We start from the raw sequence: 13,849 nt of genomic DNA on the forward strand, positions 1-13,849 counted from the left end.
TTACCTCATTCAGTGCAGTTTGGAAGTGATGAAGATTGAATCACCTGTGTGCCATTAGTAGGATATAATCCATGTAGTGCAGACAGGTCACATACTTGAGAACAGTGTCAGCAAAAGGTCCTGCTTCAAAAAATTCCATAAACATATTGGGAAGGACTGCACTCAATGGAAAACTCATGGCCATACCAAATTTCTGATGGAAACAGCGGTCATGGAACTTAAGATAGTTTAATTCCACACAAAGCTGTATAAAATCAACAAAGTTTTTAGGGGGCAGGGGAAGTTGATTTTCTCCTTCTTGATTTTGTCTCTAAGGAGCTCTATTACCTTATCGGATGGAACACATATGAAGAGGCTTTTTACATCCAGATTGACCAACTTCTTGGATTTCTTGGATTCTGTCCAGTAGATCTCCTGAGTGTTTGAGATGTGCTGGGAACCATCAGTGGAGCATGGCCGTGGGTTCTCTGTTGAGTGCAGTCCCTGCCAACATGTTTATGGAATTTTTAGAAGCAGGACCTTTTGCTGACATCATTCCCAAGCATGTGACCTGGCTGCACTATATGGACGATATCCTACTCATCACACCCAGGCAATTCAATCTTTATCACTTCCAAACTGCATTGAATGAGGTACGAGCCCACCATTCAGTTTTCCATAGAAAGAGAAATTAATGATTACCTTACTTGCTTAGACACACCTCAAAACATGGTAACCAACTGAAATTTAAAGTATACAGAAAACCCACTAACAAAAACAATTTTATTTCAACTCCCATCATGACATTAGGGTCAAGTTGTGATAGGCTTCTTCCTTAGGGCACTCAGAATATACAGTGAAGAATACTTAAAGTTTCCAGATTTCCTTTCAGAGAAATGCAAAAAACAGGCCATTAAGATTCTGGTAGGTCATAGGCAGCAGGGTGGCACTGCCTAATGTCTCATATTAACAACCAGTGATGTCACCACCAACTTGACTCGTATTTTAAAACCCACCAACTTGGAAGTAGTGTGCCAGATCAGTAGGACAATTAAAGATATCACAAGGACAAGAATAAACATCAGGAAAATGCCAAACAATAAAGCTGGTGTTTATCAGATTCTGTGCTCAGGATGTGAAAAATCCTACATTGGGGAAACATCACATGATCTAAAATCCTGGATCTGAGAACACCAATACAATGTCCACCATAATGTCACCACCAACATGTGTGTTGCACACAGGAACAGTAGTAACCACCTGATGGAATGAGAGAATGTAGAACTTCTGGTACGTGAGCCCGACAAGATCCATAGAAAATGTTTGGAAGCAGCCATCATACAAGGAACCAACACAATTTAACAAAATAGGGGCATGTTCAGTATCTCATCACCCCACCTAATTCCTTTGATATGCACTGCCAACAAAAATTTAAAGTATCCTTAATTGCCCTCCAAAATCCCCCTTTTTCCTCTCAAGGTCATTGTCCACACTCAGCAGACAATTGCTCACCCTTCTTATTTTCTTCTTCCTTTGGTTCCTCAGTTGTGAGCTAATGTCTTCTACCCAGCCAATTGTTCCATCTTATCCTTAACCTTTCCTGTTCCCAGACATTTGGTTTACCTTTTCCTTAACCTTTCCTAGTATTCAGTGACCCCCCTTCCCCTCCATACCTCCCTTCCTCCCTCCCTCCCTCCCTACCTCCCTACCTCCATTCCTCCCTCCCTCCCTCACCCGGTTCCACCAATTCCTCTTATTTAATCTCAGTCATGTGTATTATGACTGTACTTGAAAAATCTGTAACAAGCAAAACATCATATTAATAAAGGCTCCATTCTCACTTGTGATGTTTATTTCAATAGAATTGTCGGCAACTGCCACTTTCATACATTTAGTCACATCAGTCTCTTTTGTTAAGATCAAAACCAGACTTGGGTATATGGCTCAGTGACTCCTTACTTCCACCTGCTTACCACTCCTGTCACTTCACCTCTCCACAAGATCTCCCACCAGCACTATCTTATCACTTTTTCAATAACTCTGCATATTATATATGTAGTAATTGTTCCAAGTTGATCTGAATGAAACCTGCACCCTGGCAATCCCACATTGGCTGGTACCAATCCTCAATTCATACCACCAATTTCCAAAGGAAGAAATATTAGACTTGTATGTGCTATATTAATGTGAAACTGTTTCTCTGTCACTGGTTTATAGTAATACTAGGAGAGGAGCAGTCTCCATTTATTACCTTACCTGAAAATGTGGAGGAAACAGTCACAGTATTGGCACTGTGTACATTGTGTAAACCATCTTGTCCATTTTATAGTTCAATTCCTGGTCTGTATGTGCCAGCCAGTAGTACTTAGTTTGCTTCACCTCTGCATTTATTCAGTTTGCACCTGATCCATTGCCACACAAGTCGGTTCATGAATGAACTTTTTCTCTCACTCTCTTCCTCTTCTTTCTTATTCCAGTACTATTGCTCTGTGGAACTCTTTGTATGATGATACTTATAAAGCTGGCATCTTTCAGATCTAAGGCCAAGATTTTCAAGTTGCTACTTTGGCACCTTTTTTCCACTCATATATTTTTTTCTTCTTCATATATTGAATATTTATACAGATCATTTTCAACACTTTGAGTCTTTAAGGGTTGTTGGAAAGCAGCCTGTAGAGGTCACACTCACATTTTACTTGATTCTCTTGTTAAACAATTATAACAGTAATAATTATAATGATAATAATAATGGCAGGAGACTAAGGGGCTGCACCTCCCATGGAGGTGATGATGTTTACAGGTGTTGATGTTCATCTCTCAGGACCAAAACATGCAGGTACCCATTGCCCCTTTTTTGTGGGTATGTGATTCACCATAGTCTTGGGTATTGATAGATAGCTGTTACCCTCCTGGATGAGAGTCCATAATTCCTATATGACCTAATCTATGGGTAATACTGTGACATTACACACACACACACACACACACACACCCTTAACTCCTTGCCCACCAGAGTTGGAATGCTGGTTTGTAGTACAGCGATGCTGAAGTCTTCAGCTCTGGTGGGACTCAAACTTTGACCACTGAGTTAGCACTCAAGAATGATACCACTGCATCATTGTGTGTGTGTATATATATATTCTTACCAGTCATCACCGTAGGAATCAAACCAAGACCTAGCTTGATGCTAAGCCGTCACTTTAGGTTTCGGTTCAATTACTGGGCCAACAGCTGGTAAGATTAATTATTTGTGCATGTGACTTTGCTGATACTTTACCTTAAATTTACCTTGAAGTGCTTCTGCCTCAAGGGGATGTTGCTCCCCCGATAGAACTTGAGGGAAAGCCATGGCGTAGCTGCCACCTTTCAGTTTGTTGTTTGTAGTCCAGCTGGTCAATAATGGAGTTGGAATTCGCTGGACGTGATGTTGTTTAACCTGGGATGCCCGGCTGATCTGGTAGGGTTGGATATTAAAAAGAGTGCATAGACGAACTGACAGATAAAATACACAAGTTAATAGATTTCTCATTAAAAGAGTGAAAAGTACCACAAGATTGGAAAAATGCAAACATAGTGCCAATACACAAAGGAGGAAACAGGGAAGAACCAACAAACTTTAGACCGGTGTCCCTCACAAGTACAGTAACTAAAATCTTCAAAAAGATCATTAGAAGCAGATGAATGAAACATTTAGAGGAGAACAATATAATAAATCCCAAACAATTTGGTTTTAGAAGTGGAAGATCGTGCACCACAAACCTAATATGCTTTTACTCGAGACTGATTGAAATAATACAAGAAAGAGATGGTTGGGCATACTGCGCCTTCCTGGATTTGCAAAAGGCTTTTGACCAGGTACCACATAAAAAATTAATAAACAAAATTGAAAAAATAGGAATTCAAGGCAGGCTGTTGGAATGGATGAAGGACTTTTTAATTGGAAGGAAGATGAGAGTGGTTCTAAGGGATAAAAACTCTAAATGTGAAGAAGCAAAAAGTGACGTCCCTCAAGGCTCTGTTTTGGCTCCCTTAATGTTTGCCATACACATAAATGATATGGATGAAGGAGTGAATTGTTACATGAACTTCTTTGACGACGATGCTAAATTGCTCAAGAGAGTGAAAACAGAATAAGATTGCAGATCATTACAAGATGACTTACATTGAGTATGGGAATGGAGTCAGAAACACAAAATGAATTTCAACATCAAGAAATGTAGCATAATGGAGTTCGGAAAAGGCAAAAATAGAGTCTCGGGAAATTATATGATTGGAGATAAAGAAGTAAAAAAAAGTGAACTCAGAGAGGGACCTAGAAGTAATCATCTCAAGTGACTTGACTCCTGACAAACATGTAAACAAGATATTTGGAGAAACTTACAATCTGTTAAGATCTATGAAAGTGGCTTTCAACTACATGGATGAAGAGATGGTTAAGAAATTAATTGTTGCATTGATAAGACCGAAACTAGAATATGCTATATCATTGTGGGCACCAAGCACAAAGAGAACACAAAGAAATTAGAAAGAATCCAGAGAGCGATGACCAAAATGGCACCTACACTATCAAATTTGACATATGAACAAAGATTGGAGAAATTACAACTGATAACACTAGAGCAGAGAAGGGAGAGAGGCAATTTGTTGACCATCTTTAGAATTATGAAAGGAATGGAAGTTCTTGATAGAGATGACCTATTAAAATGGGACAAAAGAGAAACAAGAGGACATGCAAAGAAACTAAAGAAAGACAGTTACAGAAGAGACCTGAAAAAGAACAGTTTCCCACACAGGGTAATTGATGTCTGGAACAAATTGAACAGTGAAACAGTTAATGCCAGAAATATACACGAATTCAAAAGCAAAGTAGATGTATAGAGATACAAAAATGGGTCAATACAAGCATAGCTCCAGTCCCGTAAAATACAACTAGGTAAATACACACACACACACACACACACACACACACACACACACACACAAAAAAAAGTGTAGTATAATGGAATTTGGAAAAAGCAAAAACAGAATAACAGGAGCATATAAATTGGGAGAAGAAGGAATAAAAAAAGTAGAAAATGAGAAGGACCTGGGAGTCATTGTTATGAATAATATGTCACCTGAGAAACATATAAATAAGATTTTTGGAGAAACTTATAATTTAATAAGAACAATCAAAGTTGCATTTACATACCTGGATGAAGAAATGGTGAAGAAAATCCTAATCACCCTGATAAGACCAAGATTGGAATATGCAGCAACGATATGGTCACCAAGTACAAAAAAAATGTATAAAAAAACTTGAAAGAATACAAAGAGCAATTACAAAATTGGCACCAACACTCTCAAAACTATCATATGAAGAGAGACTAGAAAAACTTGAACTACAGACACTAGAGCAAAGAAGAGAGAGAGGAGATTTGATAGCTATTTACAGAATCATGAAAGGCATAGAAATTACTGATAGAGAGAATCTGATAAAATGGGATGATAGAAATACAAGAGGACACGGAAAGAAAATAAAAAAAGACAGCTATAGAAGAGATTTGAAAAAGAACAGCTTTCCTCACAGAGCAATAGACAGTTGGAACAAGTTAGATGAGAAAGTGGTGTGTGCAAAAACAATACATGAATTTAAAAATAGTTTAGATAAAATGAGATATGAAGATGGGACCCCACGAGCATAGCTCCCCTTCCCGTAAAATACAACTAGGTAAATACAACTAGGTAAATACAATTTGGAAAAAGCAAAAACAGAATAACAGGAGCATATAAATTGGGAGAAGAAGGAATAAAAAAAGTAGAAAATGAGAAGGACCTGGGAGTCATTGTTATGAATAATATGTCACCTGAGAAACATATAAATAAGATTTTTGGAGAAACTTATAATTTAATAAGAACAATCAAAGTTGCATTTACATACCTGGATGAAGAAATGGTGAAGAAAATCCTAATCACCCTGATAAGACCAAGATTGGAATATGCAGCAACGATATGGTCACCAAGTACAAAAAAAATGTATAAAAAAACTTGAAAGAATACAAAGAGCAATTACAAAATTGGCACCAACACTCTCAAAACTATCATATGAAGAGAGACTAGAAAAACTTGAACTACAGACACTAGAGCAAAGAAGAGAGAGAGGAGATTTGATAGCTATTTACAGAATCATGAAAGGCATAGAAATTACTGATAGAGAGAATCTGATAAAATGGGATGATAGAAATACAAGAGGACACGGAAAGAAAATAAAAAAAGACAGCTATAGAAGAGATTTGAAAAAGAACAGCTTTCCTCACAGAGTAATAGACAGTTGGAACAAGTTAGATGAGAAAGTGGTGTGTGCAAAAACAATACATGAATTTAAAAATAGTTTAGATAAAATGAGATATGAATACGGGACCCCACGAGCATAGCTCCCCTTCCCGTAAAATACAACTAGGTAAATACAGCTAGGTAAATACACACACACACACACACACACTTGAGAAACTTAAAACATTCTTTCGCAATGCAAACTGGGAAAAATTCCAAAACGAAGATACAGGGATAGAAGAAAAATGGAACATATTAAAAGAAATTTATAATGAAGGAGTTAACAAATACTGTATGTACCACGAAAAAAAAATGGAAAAGGCATACATAAAAAGCTGGTACAACAAAAGATGTAGTGAAGCTAAGGAAAAAAGAGACAAAGCTTGGAAAAAGTGGAAAAGAGATAAGAAACAAAGCAAATGGCAAACGTACATCAAACTAAGAAACGAATATGTAAAAATATGCAGAGATGTAGAGAGGAATTATGAAAAAATGATATTAGACAAATGTAAGGAAGAACCCAAACTATTTTACAAATATGTAAATGAAAAACTAAAAAACAAACAAGAAATAGAAAAACTGCACCAAGATAAAAAGGAATATACAGAAGAACTGGAAATGGCTGAAATTATGAACAACCACTTCAGATCAGTATTCACAATAGAAAACTTGCCTAACAGTGTAGATAGAGAGAGAGAATTATCCCCAGCAATGAAAGAAATAAACGTAACACAAAAAGAAATCAGTGATTGAATTAAAACCATGGATGTCAGAAAATCACATGACCCAGATGAAATTGCAAACTGGATACTGAAGGAATGTATGGAAGAATTAACTGACAAAATATATAATATAATTAAATCCTCACTTAAAGAAGGAAAAGTACCATTGGACTGGAAAAAGGCAAACATTGTACCAATTCATAAGGGAGGTGATAAAGAAGATCCATCTAACTATAGACCGGTCTCACTAACAAGCACAATAGCAAAAATTTGTGAAAGTTGTCAAAAACAGATGGGTTAAATACCTGGAAGAAAAATCTATACTGAACCCAAATCAATTTGGATTCAGACAAGGGAGATCATGTATAACAAATCTGATCTGCTTTTACTCAAGATTAGTAGACATAATACAAGAAAGAGATGGATGGGCAGACTGTGCTTTTCTGGACCTGCAAAAGGTATTCGATAAGGTACCTCATAGGAAATTGATAAATATGATAGAATCAAAGGTTGGCATCAGATGAAAATTATTGGAATGGATGAAAGACTTCCTGATTGGGAGGAAAATGAGAGTTGTAATTAGAGAAAAATTCTCCAACTGGGAAGAAGTAAAAAGCGGTGTCCCGCAAGGATCGGTACTGGCCCCGATCATGTTTGCCGTATACATTAATGACATGAATGAAGGCGTGGAGTGCTATATGAATTTTTTTGCAGATGATACAAAATTACTTAAGAAGGTAAAAATGGAAGAGGACTGCAACTCATTGCAACAAGATCTGGACACAATATGAAATTGGACTCAAAAGTGGGAAGTGAAATTTAATATAAAGAAATGCAGTATATTGGAATTTGGAAAGAGTAAAAACAGAATATCAAAAGATTACAGAATTGGAGAAGAAAAAAAAAAAGCAAACTCTGAAAAAGATCTTGGAGTGATGATTGGAAAGGACATAAAACCTGATAAGCATATAAATAAAATATTCGGAGAAACCTGCATTTATTGAGGTCAATCAAAGTGGCATTTACTTATATGGATGAAGAAATGATAAAGAAAATACTAACTACAGACGCTCCTCAACTTACATTTTAGTTAGGTTCTGAACGGCCGAACGTAAGTTGAAAATGAACGTAAGTTGTTACTGTACTATACATCCGTAAATTCTATTACGGTATCTTATAAAAGACCCCTAAATCATTAATTATACACATAACATTGTAAAATAATAACATTAATTTCAAATAAATTAAATTCAAGCAACATAAATTGAGATGGTGGAGGAGGAGGCGGCAAGGCACGTTCAGTCTGTCGTTTGTGCCATGTAAACAATGGACGCAGCGTCATGCGTAAGTATCGTTTGAACTACGGAGAGCGCGCTAAACTAAAAAATTCACTAAAAAAAATTTGTTTACAACTTTTTTTTTTACAGTCAGTTTAAACGTAAGATCGAAAACATGTAAAATCAATGAACGTAAGTAGAGGAGCGTCTGTACACTAATAAGACCAAAACTTGAGTACGCAGCATCACTTTGGACACCCAGTACCAAAAAGAATATTAAGAAACTAGAAAGATTACAAAGAGCGACAACCAAACTAGCACCGACTCTCGCCGAACTAACACATGAGCAAAGACTATCCAAACTGAACCTACCAACTCTGGAACAAAGAAGAGAAAGAGGAGATTTGCTGACTATCTACAGAATAATGAAAGGAATGGAAGTTTTAGACAGGAATGACCTGTTAGTGTGGGACAACGGTAAAACGAGAGGACACAGAAAAAAACCCTGAAAAAAGATAGTTATAGAAAAAACTTGAAAAGGAACAGTTTCCCACACAGAGCGATTAATACATGGAACAAATTAGACAACAAAACAGTATGTGCAAACACTGTACAAGATTTTAAGATAAAACTTGATGCGGAGAGATACAAAGACGGGTCACCATGAGCATAGCTCCCCTCCTTTATGCAAATAATTATTTATGCATTAAGCATTGAATTCTTAAATTTACTGTATTTGTTTATGCATTAAAGAGCAAACAAAGAAATACTTCTGTAAATAGTGAAATTAAAGATAAACATGGCAAATTGTGTATGTTTTTTTTTTTGCTATGTACCATACATTAACGAATAATTAAGAACAATTAAAAAGAATTAAAGAACAATTCAAAAACAGTTTTTATACAAAACAGTTACTCATCAGAAGAGTGAATTCCACTCGTAGATGGTTGAGGAGAGTCAGGAGACTGAAAGCTGGTTGATGCTTGAGGAGAGTCAGACACTGTAGCTGTAACAACTGGCTTGAAAAAAAGAATTAATTTTTAATTGCTTTCCTTGTCTGCGTTGCCTCCGAATGATCATATCCCTCAAAGATCTTAAATGCGGGTAATACTGGTTGCTTTCCTCGTCTGCAGTTAAATCAGTGTATGCTATGATAGTGTCAGGGGCTCCTTGAACCACTGAAAGCTGTGGAATTCAAACATCCGAATCATTTCCTTCATCATCTTCCTCTTGTACTGTGTCACCTTTAAGAACTTCTTCAGCTATTTCTTTATCTGTCATAACATAATGGCCAGGGTCACCTTCTGTTTCTTCTAGCCACTCTCTTACATCATCCAAAAAAATGTGTTCCCCTGCTTTTTAAAGGAGATGATGAAAATCATTTGGCTCAAAACCTTCAAAGTCATACTCAACATCATGAGTACCATACAAAAGTTATTTCCATGCGTTGGCCAGTGTTGTTGTTTTGAACTCTTTCCATGCAGCTGCAATATCGAATACGGCCCCTTTTATGTCATAGTTCAGGATATTTTATTTATTTTCTTCACCTCTTCTATCAATCTCAGCATCCTCATCATCAATGACACACAGCACTTCATCAAGATATTTATGCTGGTACAGTCTCTTACAGGAATAAATTACACCCTGGTCCATTGGCTGAATAAGAGAGGTGACTTTGGGGGGCAAAAATAAAACTCAAATTTTCCCATCATTACTAACAAGGCTAAATTCACTAGGGTGGGTGGGGACGTTATCTAAAATTTAACAAATCCTTCACATCTTTAGGAGCAATTTCTAGCACTTCTTGGAATTTCTGAACTGCTGGTACGAAATGTTTAAAAAACCAATCTTGGAAAATGTCCACATTGAACCAAGCCTTTTGCAAGTTGTAGTAATGAACAGGCAGATGGTTCATAACAATCTTTCAAAACTCGCAGGGCACTTAGACTTGCCCACCACAGCGAGAGGCAAATGATGCAGGCCATCTGTGTTAGTGCAACATAAGAATGAAATCCTTTCTTTACTTATTTTCTCCTCATGAATTTCTTTTTCATCTCTAAATGCCTGCATATTTTTTGGGATACAACGCCAAAAAAGACCACTTTCATCAGCATTGTAAATTTGAGAGGTTAAAAGCCCCACATCTTTCATCAGCTTATTTAACTTCTGCCTAAAAGGCTCAACATCTTTGACTGGCACACTGGCTGCTTCCCCATGCAACACTTGATCACAAAGCCCATGCCTATTTCTGAAGCGCCATAACCATCCATCACTAGCAGTAAAATCATTAATTCCCATATGTCTAGTCAATTTTTGAGCAGCATCTTGAATAGCAATCCCACAAACTTTTACACCGCATGATTGTTGCTGCACAAACCATTTCATTACCGTTTCTTCCAAATTTCCATCCTTAGAAACTCAAACTCACATCCTTTTTCTATTTCCAAGAGAAGAAATTTCATGGCCTTCAGTCACATTGTACTTTAAAGAAAAGGCTAGGACTTTATCTGTAGCTTTCCGAATGTCTGACAGTTTGTTTCTTCACCCCATACTCTTCACAAACACTTTTCACAGTAGCTCCATCTTCTAATTTACGAATAAGTTCAAGTTTCTTGGTCACTGATAGAGTCACAAGCTTTCGAGCGTTGGCTGCACCTCTTCCAGGCATTCTGCAAGAAAATTTTGAAGAAAAATGGAGATGAGCACTTCAGCAACTTTATATAGCCACAGCAAGCTTTGGAATACTGTATACTGTCAAAATTTAGAATGACCGCGTGCCATCTATTAAGTAAAAAGCAAAATATCGGCGTCAAAAAATGGCCGCTTGTAAGCCTTTGAAGGCAAACATTTGTATTCTTGGTCGCGGTTCGTCTTATCCGATATCCGAGTTATCAGTTTCCAAGTTAACGAGGGCATACTGTATATATATATATAATATGTATATGTATGTATGTACATATTTCTAAATTTATCCCATCATAAATTATAATTGTTTTAGTATGAGCAATCAATTTTTTCCACTCCCCCCCCCATATCCACCACCATCCACATTTCCTTGCAATCTCATAATTTTTTTTTTTTTTTCTCTTTTTCATGGTAGGTGTTGAGTGTGACAGTGGGCAACCTGCAGCACGAGTCTATGTCTCCAGGCCACATCACAACAACAATGGACTCGAGTACATGCTTAGCCTTAGCTCTGGAAGGGGAGAGGCTATGTAAGACTGAGGATTACCGTGCTGGGGTGGCCTTCTTTGAAGCAGCCCTCCAGACAGGCACAGATGATCTCAGGACACTTTCGGCTATTTACTCCCAGCTTGGCAATGCTTATTTCTATCTCGGCGAGTATGACAAGGCTATGGAGTACCACAAGCATGACCTCACTGTGGCAAGGACCATGGGTGACCGGTTAGGCGTGGCCAAGGCTTCTGGAAACCTGGGTAATACACTGAAGGTTATGGGCAAGTTCAATGAAGCTATTATATGTTGTGAGAGACACCTCAGCATCTCGCAGGAGCTTGGTGATAAGGTAGGGGAAGGGCGAGCGTTGTACAATTTAGGCAATGTATACCACGCATATGGTAAACATACAGGACGTTCTGGACCACAGGAACCTGGTGAAGTCAGCGAAGAGGTTAAGCATTGGCTGACCAAAGCTGCTGAGTATTATGCTGCTAATTTGAAATTAGTGCAAGAATTAAATGATCGTTCTGCACAGGGAAGAGCCTGTGGCAACCTTGGCAACACCCACTATTTACTTGGCAATTTTACCCAAGCTGTCAGTTATCATCATGAGAGGTTGCTGATTGCAAAAGAGTTTGGAGACAAAGCAGCTGAAAGGAGAGCACTTAGTAACCTTGGGAATGCTAACATCTTCTTAGGAGATTTTGAAAATGCCGTAGAACTTTATTTGAAGACTTTGCAATTAGCTCGGGAACTTTCTGATAGAGCAGTAGAGGCACAAGCTTGCTACTCCTTAGGAAACACATACACACTTCTTCGTGATTATCCCACTGCCATAGAGTACCACCTTCTGCATCTGGCTATTGCTCAAGAGTTGAATGATAAAGTTGGTGAGAGCCGAGCCTGTTGGAGTTTAGGTAATGCATACTCAGCCACAGATAATCATGAAAAGGCTCTTAGTTATGCAAAGAGGCATCTTGAAATTTCCATGGAAATTGGAGACAAAACTGGGCAAGCAGCAGCACAAATGCACCTAGCTGACCTGCGGAGGATCTTGGGACTCCCCTCAACTGAACCTGGAAATGAAACTGATGAAAAAGCAAGACCCAGAAGAAAGTCGATGGAGAATATGGATCTTCTCAAGATGACGCCCGATGCCAGGGGAGTACTTCGAAAACATCAGAGTGAAGATGCTGGTATAGGCTCTTTGTCCTCTGATGATTCACATACGCCTTTCAGTGGTGGTGCCTATGGCTTACACGCAGAGAAGAACACATCATTAAATGAGGAATCTAGCATGGATGATGACAGTTTCTTTGAGCTACTCTCCCGCTTCCAAAGCAAGCGCATGGATGACCAACGCTGTACTCTTACTGTTGAATCCAACAAGGAGAACAGCAGCACTAACAATAATAGTAACAATACTGCTGAACCCAGCAACACATCAGGAGCTTCAAATTCCCCTAGCAACACAGCCCCAGCTTCACAAGCACCTGGTGCCAGTAATGCTGTGCAGGAAGAGTTGATAGAATTGATAGCTGGAATGCAGAGTCGAAGGATGGATGAGCAGCGGGCATCACTGCCGCAGCTTCCTGGACTCAACAATCAAGAAGCAGTACTGCAACGGCTTTCTTTAGCAGACTCCACTTCACTGCCAGATGACTCATTCTTTGACATGTTAATGAGGTGCCAGGGTTCACGTATTGAAGATCAACGGAGTTCTCTTCCCACTGAAGTACAGATGACACAGTCAGCAGTAACTGTGCCAGATGATGACTTTTTCTCAGTTATCATCCGTTTCCAATCAGGCCGACTTGAAGATCAAAGATCGAATTTTCCTGGTGAGGGAGGAAACTGCAGAGCAGCTCCTCATGATCCAAGTGACTCAAGTGGTTCATCAGCCACTTCCCTCACCAAGGACAAGCCCAGGAATCGATTGGCAAGACCTTGGAAGTAAATTGAAATGTCACTTTTCTTCATGCTCTATATCTGTGTTATATTGGTTTTCTTCTTTACTAATGAAAAGTAACTCAAGCTTATCTCAGTACATGCTATAGTTTATATGAATTAAGAGGTAAAAACTGCCCAACTCTATTTTGTACAATTATATTTAATGTATACATTTTATGAATTTATAATAGAGATACATGGATATATATATATATATATATATATATATATATATATATATATATATATATATATATATATATATATATATATTGTATAGATATATATAATATATGCATATATATATATAATATATGCATATATATATAATATATGCATATATATATATATGCAATATATGCATATATATTTATATATATAATATATGCATATATATTTATATATATATAATATATGCATATATATTTA

At 37.6% G+C, this 13,849-nt stretch overlaps 1 protein-coding gene across 1 annotated transcript in view; it reads left to right on the plus strand.

Annotated features, from left to right (window-relative positions):
• LOC143030759 (G-protein-signaling modulator 2-like) overlaps positions 1-13,607 on the plus strand; it is a 35,047-nt gene extending 21,440 nt beyond the window's left edge. Inside the window, exon 2 of the mRNA XM_076193967.1 lies at positions 11,391-13,607. Coding sequence (XP_076050082.1) covers positions 11,430-13,427 — 1,998 coding nt within the window. The 5' untranslated portion in view covers positions 11,391-11,429 and the 3' untranslated portion in view covers positions 13,428-13,607. The remainder of the gene's footprint in view (positions 1-11,390) is intronic.
• The last annotated feature ends 242 nt before the right edge of the window (positions 13,608-13,849 follow it).

The sequence above is a fragment of the Oratosquilla oratoria genome, chromosome 12 (assembly GCF_046742065.1).
Source record: "Oratosquilla oratoria isolate Oo_2021 chromosome 12, ASM4674206v1, whole genome shotgun sequence".
Taxonomy (NCBI): domain Eukaryota; kingdom Metazoa; phylum Arthropoda; class Malacostraca; order Stomatopoda; family Squillidae; genus Oratosquilla; species Oratosquilla oratoria.